The following is a 15,000-nucleotide window of genomic DNA, read 5'->3' as shown; positions in this document are numbered from 1 at the left end:
ACCGATATATCTTCTATCCCATTCCTACCAGAATGAGTATTATTGTCGCTTGGACTTTTTATGGAAGCGCAAGTTCAAGAAGGAATGTGATGAAATTGAAACAATGGAAAATCTGAATCGCGTCTTGCTGGAAAATGTCCTTCCAGGCCATGTGGCGGAGCACTTTCTTACATGTCATCGTAAGAATGAGGTAGATACGCAAAGCATTTCCTCGGAGTTTTCTAAAATATATTGCTCTGATAATTATTAATAACTAGCAGGGTTTACCCGGCATTGCTCGGTGCTGTTCTAATCCTGTTGGGTATTTTGAAGAAATCAAATGTTGTTTTTTTTCCCCATATTTTCATTTTGTGGAGGCCTAAAACACTTTCTTCCACCCACAAAGGAAGAGGAGTCGGGGATCATTTAATATGACCTTTCACATCGCTACAAAGACTTCGGCACTATAGTGATTTTTAAAAATCCAACTTTTTTTTTTTCTTCCAAAATTGTCAAGAATGTTTTGTTTTGTCGAAAGCAATCACTGATGACCCTCTGATAGTTTGACGAGAATCCATTTAGCCATCACTGAGAAAAATGGCTCCACAATTACACACAGACAGACAGACAGATAGACAGATAGACAGATAGACGTACAATCATCTCTCTTATAGTATCGATCATACTATTTTGCCATTGTTATTGTGAACAATTGAACTTCCAAACATATTTGCCTCACTATTGAGGCAAACTTTATTTGTGTTCATACCTTTTTTTACAAGGTGTGTAAAACAGGTGAGGGATCCGTCAACAAACCTTTCGCATACTGAAAGAGGCATGACTGGCTTGTGAGTTTGCAAGGCATTGTGGTATTTCTTGATTGCGCATGGACAGCAGCTGCTCTGCACTTGGAGTGAGGAGTGAGGAGTGAGGAGACCTGCTATATGGAGTGTAAGAAGCATGATTGGTCTTCGACTTGATTGTCACATTAATTATATTTCACGCTGTGCCCTTCCTCAGGATTTATATCATCAGTCGTACGACTGTGTTTGCGTCATGTTCGCCTCCATCCCAGATTTTAAGGAGTTCTATACAGAATCTGATGTGAACCACGAAGGTCTCGAGTGCCTGCGACTCCTGAATGAAATAATCTCTGACTTTGATGAGGTAAGTCGTTCTCCAACGAGTCCCTCTGAATACACATCACACCATGACCTCCACATTCTGTGATATTGCTCTTCTTCATGTACAAAATTTGCTTCTGACATTTTGTCGTTGATGTCACATTTCGAACAAACAACACAGATAACAGTCTCCATCGTGCTTGCCCACCTGTCCGTGACTTTGTCGATACCTGTGACCTTTTTACACTGGTTCTTTCTCCTCACAATAATCCAGCTTCGACACGCCAGCACAGCGGATGTACCGACTTAAACCCCAAAGGGAATGCATTTGACTTATCATGGACAGAGGCTAAGCATCAAAAATTCAGCATCATGCTCTGGGAATTTCAGGAGCGGCCCACACAAAAGAGGCGAAGCTAATTGCCGGAACTCACACAATGGGGTTTGGGCATTTATCTTCTTTGCACACCTCCCCGGAGCGCGTTCGGTGACCCCTGACAAGTAGCCTGGATGAAAGCCATATGGCTGACTAACCATAATCTGACTCACAATTACCTTACAAAACAATCAATAAAGGGACACAGACCCCCTTCAATGCCGGAACCACATACGTTTGGGCGGTCAGACTGAGCATCTGGAATGTGTGCTGAAAATAATAAAGACTGCACCTTTTCCAGTGATGAAGAAGCTCTCAACCTCAATATGAGACAGTGCTCTGCATTAAAGCAAAATGCTGAATAGGTGATACCTGCCCTAAAAACAACATGAACTGAGATGCCAGTGAGCTGAAGTTATAGATGAGGAGGAAACTGTCCTCCATAGAAGAACATATTCCATGCTTTAGGTATTGGGGAGGGGAGGTGAAAAAGGAAAATGGTGAGGACCGGTGTGACACCACCATTGGTGAAGACTCACAGCAGAATTGTCAGAGTCGTCAACGTTGTCAGACTCGACACAATTTGTCTGAATCGATACAGTTGTCAGAATTGAGACGGCAACTTGTCACAATGGACACATTACATTGTCTGAATCGACACGGTAAGTTGTCAGCATTGATACAGATGTCAGAGTTTCAGACAACTGGAGGATGTCTGGGGTTCATTAATGTGATGACAGCAATTTCCCACAAATTGGTCCTCGATAAGTGATCTGTAAAAACGAAAGTGGATACTTTGAGGCTTGTGAGGACTCCAGAAATCCACAAATGGAGACTACAAGTAATGAGAGAAAGCCTCGTCCCTCGAGCAAGGGACACACCACATCAAAAGCTCTACAGCACAACCAACACCAATTGGACTTTTGCCAGTTGCGTGGCTTGTGGCCTCAAAAGGTGTTCTAGTTTAACTTTAGATCTGAGAAAACCCCAGATAATCTTAACCCCAAATTTTCAGCATAATTTTTGGGTTGTTTTCAATCATGGGATAATTCTTTTGTCGGCACTCTCATAGTTATCATTCTTTTTTTCTTTTTTTAATGACGTTTTATTACCTGCTCCACCGAAGGTGGACGGAGGTTATGTGTTCACCCATGTCTGATTGCCTGTTTGTTTGTCTGTCTGTGAGCACGACATCTCAAAAAGTTATGGACGGATTCATATGGAATGTGATGGACAAGTTAGGCATGTCACAAGAAAGAATTGATTCAATTTTTGTGAAGATCCAGATCCGGATATGAGAATATTTTTTTTCATGTTTTTCGGTGATTCTTCGCCATTGAGAGATAGGATCAAAATGATAGAAATCATGATGTTTCCAAGCATTGTGGACTGATTTCGATGAAACCAGGTGGATGAGTTGGGTAAGTGACAAGAAAAACCAACAAAAGACACAAAAAAAGAACATTTTGCATTTTTCTTTTTTTAATATAAATTGGTCTGGTGTCGATGTGGCACAGGCATGATGGGCCGATTGGCCTCCTCCTGTGTCGAATTTCCTTGTATATCCTTGGGTATTTTGGAAACCTGCATTGTGCATGGATGTTTTTTTTTGTTGGAGGCCTTTTTGATATGTTGTTCCACTTTTGAGAAAAGATCATGGAATAATGAAACTCCAATGAATGATTCCTGAAAAAAGTGCCACCAAAGCCTTGGCTCAAGTTTATGCGGATGAGTAACATCAATAATCATCCATCTAAGGCCTTCTGTGACTCTGTGGGTCTGACGCAATCTGTGAACTTCCCAACCTGGATTTCTGCAACTGGTGCGTCCTCCCTCCTGGACCTTGTAATGTGAACTTTCTTTCCAACCTCTGCTGTTCTTCCTCTGCCCCTTTTGACTCGTATGACCATGTTCTTTGTTAAAGCCCATCCCTGGTAATTATGCGGAAGAAAGCTCATTGCCCCAGAATATGGCTGTTTGGAGCAAGCCCACTGGCAGGGACTCCAATCTGCCTCCACAAAAGGATTTTGCTGCCATCTCCACAGCATGTGATATTGATTCCACTTGGGACTGCTTTCACAATAGATTACCTTCTCGTGTGCACCAGTTTATACCGTCCACATTCTCGTCCCACTTACGCTGAATCTTATAGGAAGTCAGCTCCGGTCAAGCAGCATGCTTTTTCAACATGGAAAGAAAACCTGACGTTAGGTTCCTCTATAAGGCTCCCAACAACTTTTGTGTCCATCCTGAAACAGGCTACATATCATCTCGCAAATCCAATTCCGCCCCTATCTTACTCCCTCGTCCCCCTTGTCCACTGGATTTTGTCCTTCTCACACGTGACGGTTAAAAAAGTCCGGTCCAGCTTCGACCCTTCTTAGGCGATGGGTCCGATGGCATCAATGCCCATGTTTTCAAATCCTGCTGATGCTCTTGCTTCTCATCTGCATCATTCAACCTGTCCTTGTCCTTTGGCTATCTTCCATTTGTCTGGAAGTCACCAAACATCACGTCTGTCTACAAGAAGAGTGCAATAACTGATCCTCTCAATGAGAGACCAGTATACTTGCTTTCCTTTGTAGAAATCCTTTGTCGAGATGAGCAAAGAAATCTATGGAATCCATCATAGCAGTCAAGTCTTTCTTGTTTCTAAACGACCTGATCTCTGACCAATTATTGGAATGAACAATGCTGGGATATATTACAGTCAAAATTTGAGGTCAATTTTGTTTCCATCAGACCATCAGCAGATTTGTCCACGAACATCAACAAACCAAATATGTTAAATACAGACCTCGATCCGATGAGGACATCGAACAGAGACAAGGAGCTAACACTCTGTTTCCTACCGTTTGGGTGGTAAGGAATAGATCTGTGTAATATGAATGCTAAATGTTGAAGGGTTTTTGAAATATCGCATACATAAGCCAAGTTACTGAGATGGTTGCCATGGCAACATAATTCAGCCAATCAGAGCCGTGATCGAATCAAGTTGAGATGATGTCATGGGGAATAGATATCTGCAATATGAAAGCTAAATAAATGTTCAACGGTTTTTTGTTTTTTTTAAAATATCACGTACACAAAGTACATGGACGGATGATCGGTCAGTCGGACCGAGCTCGTTTTAATGTCCCCATCTCCGATCTTGTCAGAGAGGTGGGGGATACAAATGCTGCTGTGATCACGCCTGTCGGACATATTCCTTTTGTCACAAGCACACATGAACGATCACCTCAACCTTTTATTGTGGCATGAATATGAACTCGGTCATACGGTATCGATGAGAACTGTCTGGAACCGGTTTCATGCTTTGTACACCCTTTGTACGCACACTCAAGAACATTGTAAAGTCCATCCCGTTTGGTGGTGCATCCGTTATGATAAAGGGTCTGCCTGTTACGATTGTAAAAGTGACCTTGTCACTGTGCAGGGTAACCTGACGGGCACAAAGTACTGCAGGGACGTTTCGGATAGTCTTGTTGTTCCACATTTTGCAGCCATCCACCTCTAACAAGATGAGTGTTCGTGAATGACAATGCCAGACCCCACCGTTCTTATGCAGTTACCGACTTCAGGTGAAACAATGTCGTCACAACATTACGCTGGCCAGCAAGGAGGAGGAGATTGGGACCATACTCTGTGCAGAGCGTTGGTGCTGCCTAAGCAGTCTCCTTAGCTATTGGGTACAATCCTTGACGGGTCACCGCTCCGACACAGTATACGGGCAAGCTGGCACTCATTTTACCGACCTCAGAGGGATGACAGACCGAGTTAACCCCACCTGGTATTAATTCAACAGCTGAGCGGGATTTGAACTCAGGACCCTTGGATCCAAAGCTCGCCACCCTAACCATTAAGCCAATACCAAGCATAAGCCATCAAGCCAGCAAGGAGTCCACATTTAATTCCAAACATAACACATTTGGGACATTTTTGGGCGTATAATTAAGGAAATGGACCCTCTTGTGCAGACTCTCACACAGTTGGAGGCTCATTTGCACCAGGAATGATTCTTCAGTGGACGAGGAAGAGGGTTGCAGCAGTCATTCATGATAATGGTGTTTAAACGCATCGTTGACCATTTGAGACATTCATTCCACTGTGACGTCATTGGAGGTCTTACTTGACTGGTCTTTAGCCCGACATCACAGGATATTTGGCCAGTAGCCCATCCTTAAATTCAGCATGTTTGTTCATGTAAGGCAGTGCCATGACAGACAGCCTCATTTTATGATGAAACTAGAACGGGCACTCATAGAGCGCATACCTTCGCCGCCACTACTTTTTTGTTCTTGGTATGAGTGTGGGGAACTGGTTTCATATGAATGGTCTTATGACACAAACCACATATCTATAATGTCATGACCCCCCCCCTGACTTTCGGGGGCTATGGACTAAACAACAATCAACTCACATCGTTTTGGCGAGTCTTCACTCGCAAGCTCGGTGAATACAACGTTTCAACAAGAGAAGGTAATCTCGTTTGATGCTGGCTTCATGCAAATCGAATAAGAATTGACTGAGTTATGCCGAAAACCGCATATTTTTCAAGGGCGTGACCCCCCCCCCGACATTTTACCCCAACCGGTGACATGTGTTATGACGTCATTGTGTCACAAGATTGGGCATTAAATTCTGAACATTTTGGTGCTGGGTTCATGTAAAGTGGACAAGAATTGACCGCGTTATGACAAAAACCGCATATTTTTCAAAGTCGTGACCCCCCTGACCTTTGACCCCTAACCGGTAACAAGAGTATGGGCGTCATTGTGTCATATTGCATATCACAAGATGAGGCGTTGAATTCTGAACATTTTGGCGTCAGTTGCATGCAAATTGAATAAAAATTGACCGTGTTATCGTAAAAAGACGATTTTGACCTTTTCGTGACCTTGACCTTTGACCTGAACGATCCCAAAATCTAATCGAATGCTTCCTGGCTAATAACCAATCATCCCACCAAATTTCATGTAATTCGGTTTAATATTTTTTGAGTTATACGAATCACTAGATTACAAACAAATAAATAAATAAATAAATAAATACACGCCGACCAAAACATAACTTTTCACAGAATGCGAAGGTAAAAAAACCAAAATATAAACACCTCTGAATTTGTCTCGGGTCATTTTTCAAACGTGCATACCTTATCACTACGTATATGGTTATTGGTTCTGGTTTTGATAAATGTTACGGTTTATGAATAATTTTCCTTTTAAATTCCTTGCTGCATTTCAGGTGCATTTTTCCTCCTTCCTCACCATTAATTTAACAAGAAATATGAAGTCTGGTTTGCTATAGCTTTCTGCCACAGTTCTGTGATGTCCTTGGTGCTCGTTGAATGTTAATTTAATTGCCAAAACATAATTAATTGACTGAGAAACTTGATATTTAACAGATATATGAAAATAAAAAAATAAATGACCGTTTTTTTACAGCCATTTTTCCCTGCTGTGCAGGGGTTTGGCTTTTTCTTGAGGCAATGTTTTATGGCCGGATGCCCTTCCTGACGCCAACCCTGGTTGCCTCTTACGACACACAGGGATATGGTACACCAATTCTAACCGGGGCATACACCGGGACCAGTACACTGGCACTCATTTCGCCGACCTCGGAAGGATGACAGGCTGAGTCAACCCCCTGGTGTTAATTCAGCAGCCAACGGGGCTTGAACTCAGGACCCTGGGATCCCAAGCCGCCACCCTAACCACTAAGCCAACACCAGGCTCCTTAACAGATATATGAATCGGTCAATAATTAGGTACTCCATGTGCAATTTTATGGTCACCTCCACCTTTATTGAAAAAGTGATAAATGAGGTTCCATAACTTTTGGGATGACCATTGTACGTTTTTAGCCCCCGTTGGACTTGGTCCGAAACGGGGGCTTATAGATTGGGTCCAGTCGGTCCGCAGCTATATCTCGGACATGTATTGATCGATTTTGTTCAAACTTGGCAGAAAGACAATATATTATGCTATACATACGCACATCCTTTTGTTCCATGATTCAATCAAACATGGCCGACCGGCAGCCATTTTCGATGTAAAAAAAGCCCCCAATGTTGAACACGTCCTCAACCATTTCTCAGATATACATTTACTGATCTTGTTCAAACTTGGCACTCAGGTATCGAATAATGGCTGACATATGTACGTCTTCCCCCCCCCCTCCCGAGATCAAATCCAAGATGGCCGACTGGCGGCCCTTTTGTTACTGATGCAATCTTGCCCAATCGTACGCAATCTTCCATGTCATATGACCACTCAAGTCATTTGCGTATACACATAAATCTTGTAAATATGGGCTAGCCTGAAATAAAAGCGAGAGAAGAACCTTCAGAGTTTAGGCTTTATTCCATTTGATTGGAGCCGCTTCTACGGGCACACCGGGGAATACAGGTTCAGCTAGGAGTACATAAGCAGTAACGTATACATGTGCGATTAATCATTGCAGACAATCCGCGTAAGCACGGAGTTCGATATAATCTCCATTCTCACCAGTCAATGAGCACCTTCAGTTAACGAGCATCAAGTGGACAGCCGATGTAAATGGCAATGCCCCGGGGACAACCACTCGTTCCGCAGAGACCTCCCCTTATACGCGAGACGCACAACATGTGATCCCGCGTCATGTCCCTCAATTCACCTCAATTCACCACATTCTCCGCACCTTTAAAATGTAACTAGGGGCCCATCTTACACACCATGATTGCTTTAGCACTATAGGAGTATACATTTCAAGCAACGCGGACTAATTGATCTACAGAAGCATACATGCCAAGCAGTGATTATTTTGAGTTGTAGGAGCATGGAAATGAGCATCGATATATGATATAATGGGCATATAGGAGCATGAGCAGCGAGAATGCCGATAATCCCCTTTACAGATTGAGTCGTCGAGGGGGCCTTATTCGTCGACCTCTCCGGGAGTAAACGGCAGTTTCACTTGAGGGAGACTCCCGATCCTCTTGGTGAGCCTCGACTTGTGCCGGGGATGACTCCTCGATCGCTCTCGGGTGGAACGCGGCAGCCCGTCGCCCGGCGGAGTTCCTGGAAATGTCAGAAGGAGGAGTGCCAGAAGGTGGTGTACCGGCGGGAGGAGTACCTGAGGGAGCCAGATGGCGAACCGACACAGTGGTCTCCCTGCCATCCGGGAGCCTGACATGAGCATACTCTGGATTAGTGTCAATGAGTTCGACCCCCTCCACCATGGGTTCATACTTGCTTTGTCGTACCGGGCGTTTCATGAACACTGTACCGGGATGGGTCAGCCAGTTGGGCACCGTTTGACCGTCAACATAACGTCGTTGGTGAGTAAACATTCGTTCGTGAGGAGTGGCATTGGTGGACGTGCAGAGCAAAGAGCGTATGGAATTCAGAGCGTCGGGAAGAGTAACCTCCCACCGCTCGGGGCCCAGTCCTCTCGATTTCAGCGCCAGAGTTACGGCTTTCCAAATAACTCCGTTATACCGTTCCACCTGCCCGTTTCCCTGTGGGTTGTAACCCGTCGTTCGACTAGTTGCTATGCCGAGCTCTAGTAGGAATTGTTTTAGCCCGGCCGACATGAAACACGGCCCTCTGTCTGAATGTATGTACGAAGGTCTCCCAAACATAGCGAAGAGGTCAGAGAGACATTTCACGACAGTGCCCGAGGTCATATCCGAGCACGGAAACGCGAAAGGGAACCTTGAATATTCATCAACAACGGTGAATATGTATCTGTTGTCTGTTTCAGTCGGCAGGGGCCCTTTGAAGTCGATGTTTAGTCTCTCGAAGGGGGAAGTGGCCTTGATCAGTCTGCCAGATGCCGCGCCAAAGAATCTGGGTTTTAGATCAGCACAAACAGGGCATGAAGCATTCATTTGTTTAATATCTTCAACAGAATAGGGAAGATTTTGTCTGCGCACGAAATGTGCCATCCTGGTTACCCCCGGGTGGCACAGAGACACATGGAGGTCATGCAAAGCCTGACTGATTGTTGCCGAACTGTAGACCCGAGAGAAGGTATCTGCAGCAGGGTTTTCTTTCCCGGGCCGGTAAACAATGTCGTAACTGTAGCAAGCTAGGTCTATCTGCCATCTCATAATTTTTTCATTCTTAATTTTTCCGTTATTTTTCCCATCAAACATGAATGCCACGGATCGTTGGTCCGTAATGAGCGTGAAGTGGTTTCCCAGTAAATAATGTCTCCATTTCCGCAGCGCTTCAACGATGGCGTACGCTTCCTTCTCTATCGCTGAGTGTCTCTGTTCGCTTCCAGAGAGAGTTCTCGAGAAGAAAGCGACCGGCCGCCCAGACTGATTAAGTGTAGCAGCTATGGCGTGATTTGAAGCGTCGGTTTCCACCACGAAGGGCACCGAGCTGTCGATCGATAAAACCACGGACTTACTGATATCATCCTTGAGGTTGTGGAAAGCTCTTACAACAGCGGCATCTGGTGGAAAGTTTTTGCAATGCACTAGGGGATGTATTTTCTCGGAGTATTGCGAAATCCATCTCGCATAGTAAGCGAACATCCCGATCACCCGGCGCATTGCCTGCAGGTCCTGAGGAGGGGGTAGCTCACGGAGCGGGCGCAATCGCTCAGGATCAGGCTTAATTGTGCCGTCGGCTATCGTGTAGCCGAGAAGGTCAATTGACCTTGCCGAGAATACGCATTTCTCGTAGTTGAGAGTCAGATTATATTTTCTAGCAATGCTCAAGAATCTGTCCAGATTCCTATCATGTTCCCTCTGATCCCTACCGCACACTGTGACATTATCCACGTAAACAAAAGTGTCTTTGAGGTTTTCATCTGAGATGATGTCGTCCATAACCCGTTGGAAGCAAGCTACTCCATTCGTGACACCGAAAGGTATTCTCCTGAATTGGTAGAGGCGCCTCCCTGCCTGGAATGCAGTGTAAGGTTTGTCTTCCTCTCGGATGGGGTGATGATAGGCGCTTCGCAAGTCGATGGTACTGAATACCTTATAATTGGCCACGCGTTCGACCATCTCGTCTATGCGCGGCAGGGGGTAGGCGTCGAGTTGGGTGAAGCGATTGACCGTTTGGGAATAATCGACAACCATTCGTTTCTTATGGTTCTGACTGCTGGTTACTAACACCTGTGCGCGCCATGGCGAGTCGCTCGGTTCTATAATTCCCTCTTCCAGTAATCGCTTGGTTTCCGAAGTGATGAAATTCATGTCAGCAGTGGTATATCGCCGCGATTTGATCGCTATCGGTTTGCAGACTGGCGACAAGTTAGCGAACAGCTGGGGGGGATGTCACCTCCGCGGTGGTCAACGCATTTAAAATTAGACGAGGCTTGCTTCCTCCAAAGGGTATTTCGACGCTCGTGTGCTGCTTGAGGTCATTATGACTCAGAATTACGTCTGCGCACAAATCACGAAACACCAGTACCCTTACATCCCGATGCGTGTACCCTTTTACGTCCAATTCAACATTGCAGTACCCTCGTACGCGGGATTGTAGTGAGGTGGCGGCCATGCATACCGTATTGTCAGTCGGGTGGATTACCCATTTCCTGCCCTTCACTAGCGAGCTGTTGACGAAACTTTCAGAGCTACCGGTATCAATCAGTGCCTCAGCCATATGCCCGTTAATTCGTACGTTGATGATAGCCTTGGATAGATTCCCCGGGGAGGCTGCAGTTAATTTATTCTGCGAGTAGAGAGCCGCAGAAGTGGGTTTATTTCTCCTTAGAGTAGATTTACATACCCTGGCATAATGCCCTTTCTTGTCGCAATTCATGCATGTGGTATCTCTGGCGGGACATTTTTGGGGAGGATGCGTTTTGTAGCCAGAAAAGAAGCTTTTACCAAGCGGAGCAGTTGCTGAGGAGTTTGACGTGGCCTGGGTATCCGGCTCCTCGGGTGTTTCTCCATCCCCTATGTCTGGCTGTGTCTGTGCCAGTGGGGTTCCTTGAGTTCCCACCGTAGCAGCGTTCATTAGCAGCATCGGTGTCCCAAATGACTCAGATTGCTGCTGAGCCGTATCCATCGCTCGTGCCTGATCGACTACCTTGTCAAGAGTGGGTTGCGCTTTCTCTAGTAAGCGTTGCCGTATGTGGGCTGATCTGAGTCCTTGGATGAATGCCTCCCGGGTCGCTTCCTTTCGGTGTTCCTCGGCGCTTACGGCCCGGAAGCTGCCGTCTTTTCCCAGCTGATTCAGAGCTTGCAGGAACTGATCGATTGTCTCCCCGGCTGCTTGCTTGCGTGTGTTGAGAAGATGTCGTATGTATACCTCGTTCTTGGGCTTCACGTAGAGCGCTTGCAGCACGTCGATCGCTGCTTCGTAAGTGTCGCACTCCGAGAAGAGCCTGTACATGCTGGGCGAGACATGATTCACGAGAGCGGCAAATTTGTCGGCTCCTTCCTCGATGATGGTCAGATAGTGTGAGAAGGAACAGAACCAATGCGACCATTTCATTTCTGCGTCAGTCGCGTTTGGGTCTGCGTCGAACCTCTCTGGTTTGTAGATCTTGTCCATCGTTGGTTGAGAGAGCCGAGAAAATCAAATGGAATAAATTGAAATAAAAGCGAGAGATGAACCTTCAGAGTTTCGGCTTTATTCCATTTGATTGGAGCCGCTTCTACGGGCACACCGGGGAATACAGGTTCAGCTAGGAGTACATAAGCAGTAACGTATACATGTGCGATTAATCATTGCAGACAATCCGCGTAAGCACGGAGTTCGATATAATCTCCATTCTCACCAGTCAATGAGCACCTTCAGTTAATGAGCATCAAGTGAACAGCCGATGTAAATGGCAATGCCCCGGGGACAACCACTCGTGCCGCAGAGACCTCCCCTTATACGCGAGACGCACAACATGTGATCCCGCGTCATGTCCCTCAATTCACCTCAATTCACCACATAGCCCTTTAACTCCGTCCAGCAAACTTACTAAAACCATGGGGGCTATGAAATTTTATGTCTTTTCTCCTTATTTATTATTTGCTATTACATCCATCATCTCCTGTAGCCTTTGTTGCAGTTACTTCGCAACACTAAGCTTTTTTTTTTTCATCAAATATGGCCCAGAAAGCACATTTCCATTTTCTTGAATTAGCTTGAAAATAAATTTACTCTATTCATATGCATCACTGCTCAACCCCTCCACAGCTTTTGTCGAAACCAAAGTTCAGTGGTGTTGAGAAGATCAAAACAATTGGAAGCACATACATGGCTGCCACAGGGCTGAGTGTAAGTTCTGGACAAGAAAATGAACAGGTAAACTTGTGCTATTATAAAATAGTTGTGGTGATTAAACTATGTTGAGCTACCATGCAATGAGAGTTTTTAAAATCAATGTCTATTTTAGTTGCCAGTAGCTAAAAACACCCGCTCTCTAAGGGAGCGGCCAGGTGGGATCATGTTATTGGTCCTCTACCGGTTTCATCGGAGGAGACTATCGGTTTGCTCTCCATCTGTCCATCTGTCCATCTGTCATTTATGGGATATAGATGTAGTTGTAGAAAACCCGATGTTTGAGATGCATTTATGGGAGTCCAAGAAGATTTGTGTGGAAGAGCATCGGGAAAGGGCACAACACCAAGGAATATAAACCAGGTAAGGTGGACGAAGGAAGTAGTGAGGGCAATCTGTGAGACAAAGGAGGTTTGGAAGAGGATAAAGGAGTTCAAAGATAGAGGAAGACAACCAAATGCAGAGTTGCTGCACTTATACAGGCAGAAGAACAATGCAGCAAAGAGAATGGTGGATAAAGGCAAGGAATGATATGGAAGTGGAAGACCTTTCTTGAAGACCTGGAGGGAATAATGAGATTGAAAAGGATGTGGTAGGTTGATTGCACAGGTGGAAGAAAAGGCATCATACTTATAGCTCATGTTATGAAACTCCTGGAGAGCATTCTGGATGGGAGGATATGAGAAAATGTGAAGTAGAAGATGAGCGAAGAACAGCAGGTGTTCTGAAAGGGAGGTGGGACCATGGATGGATTGTTACAACTGTTGGTTGAGTAGAGGTTGAAGATGCAAGAGGGAATGACACTATGATATCTGAACTTTGGGAAGGCTTAAGATACGTTCCCGAGAGAGATGGTTTAGTGATGCTGAGATGGATGGGAGTGCCAGAAGCAGAAGTTAGTATGGTGGAAGGCATGCACGAGGGAATACAGGAAAGAGTTGTTGAACCTGAAATGTCAGACGAAATGATAATGGAATTGACCAGCAAGGTCAGAAGGACAGATCCTCAGGAAGCTACTGTATGCAGATGACCTGGAAATAGTAATGGAGATTGAGCAGGAAATACAGGAAGTGTTGGAGAGGTGGAAGGAGGCTTTTGAGAAGCCCAAACCTGGAGAAGATGGACGTAATGTGGGTTGGAAAGCAGAGAGAGAACATGAACATCAGTTTAGAGGTGAAAGAGATAAGGCAGGGAAATATATTTGTGTCGCACAGTGGAATGGTAAGTGGTGATGGTCGTTCAGAGACAGAGGTAGAGGAGGATGCAAGTGGGTGCAAACGCATTAAGGAAAGTGGAGGGTTTGGTAGCGGACAGAAAGATATCGAGAAGTTGAACGGGAAAATCCTGAGGTCATGCGCAAATCCAGCATACCTATGTGGTCTGGAGACTGTGGTGCTGACAGAGCGGCAACAACAGAGGCTGCAAGTCTGCATGAATAACTGGGTCCGCTAGATTGCAGGAGTGCAAAGGGTACATTGAAGGAGGATGGACAAACTGTAGGAGGAGATTGGTGTGCAGATGACCTTGACAAGAAGGTTGGTAAAGAATGGACTGAAATTGGCAGGGCACCCGGTGTGAATGGAGGAAGATATACTTCTGAAGAGAGGAGATGTGTTGAACGAGCGAGGCAGGAGAAAATAAACCACTGTTGAGATTGAATTATTGTGTGAAGAAAGATGGAGGTGGTTCGAGAGTGAAGAAGATGGCTGGTGATGGACGGTGGTGAAGGATTGTTGTGGAGAGAGCAGAGCAGCACGTCAGTACCAGTTGGCCTCACCCCATATAAATATATTTTTAGGAAGAACAAGATGAGATTATGGAAATATTAACAATGTTGATGACATGAATCATCAAAATGTGACGAAAGTGTTGATGCTGGTTATGATAAGAATGAAAATTATAATTACAATGGCTTGTGTATCGAAGGAGTTGCAGCGGCAATACTTTCATATTGGTGTCATGGTGGATTTTGCAATGGCGCTCATGGTGAAGATGGATCTCATTAACAAACACTCCTTCAACAATTTCTGTCTTCGCATTGGTAAGACCATTTCTCTTTGTCTTCTCTTTTCTTCTCTCGAAGAACTTTGTCTCGTGCTCAGTGACTTTGCTGTTTGCATCTGGATCTGGAAGTTGCTCCATTACCCTCGATACATTGGTTGCTCAAGTGACATTAATCTCAGTCTGACTGAGACGATTAACATTGAGAAAACAGAACGTTGATTGAGGTGTACTAACCGCCGTGGGAAACGTGAAGCTTACGTTTCAGGTGTCAACCCTTCATCGGAAGGAAAAACAGAGA

At 45.1% G+C, this 15,000-nt stretch overlaps 1 protein-coding gene across 9 annotated transcripts in view; it reads left to right on the top strand.

The window, feature by feature from the left end:
- Positions 1–15,000, top strand: part of LOC147016535 (adenylate cyclase type 2-like) — a 148,267-nt gene that overhangs the window by 124,686 nt on the left and 8,581 nt on the right. For all 9 annotated transcript variants that reach the window (XM_085845270.1, XM_085845269.1, XM_085845272.1 and 6 more), the window contains 4 exons: positions 32–190; positions 1,000–1,146; positions 12,615–12,722; positions 14,625–14,739. In XM_085845270.1, the coding sequence (XP_085701396.1) occupies positions 32–190; positions 1,000–1,146; positions 12,615–12,722; positions 14,625–14,739 (529 nt within the window). The remainder of the gene's footprint in view (positions 1–31; positions 191–999; positions 1,147–12,614; positions 12,723–14,624; positions 14,740–15,000) is intronic.

Source organism: Eptatretus burgeri, chromosome 11 (genome assembly GCF_056783735.1).
Source record: "Eptatretus burgeri isolate ZD-2024b chromosome 11, Ebu_testis_v1, whole genome shotgun sequence".
Classification (NCBI taxonomy): domain Eukaryota; kingdom Metazoa; phylum Chordata; class Myxini; order Myxiniformes; family Myxinidae; genus Eptatretus; species Eptatretus burgeri.
This window is presented reverse-complemented; position numbering and strand designations above follow the sequence as displayed.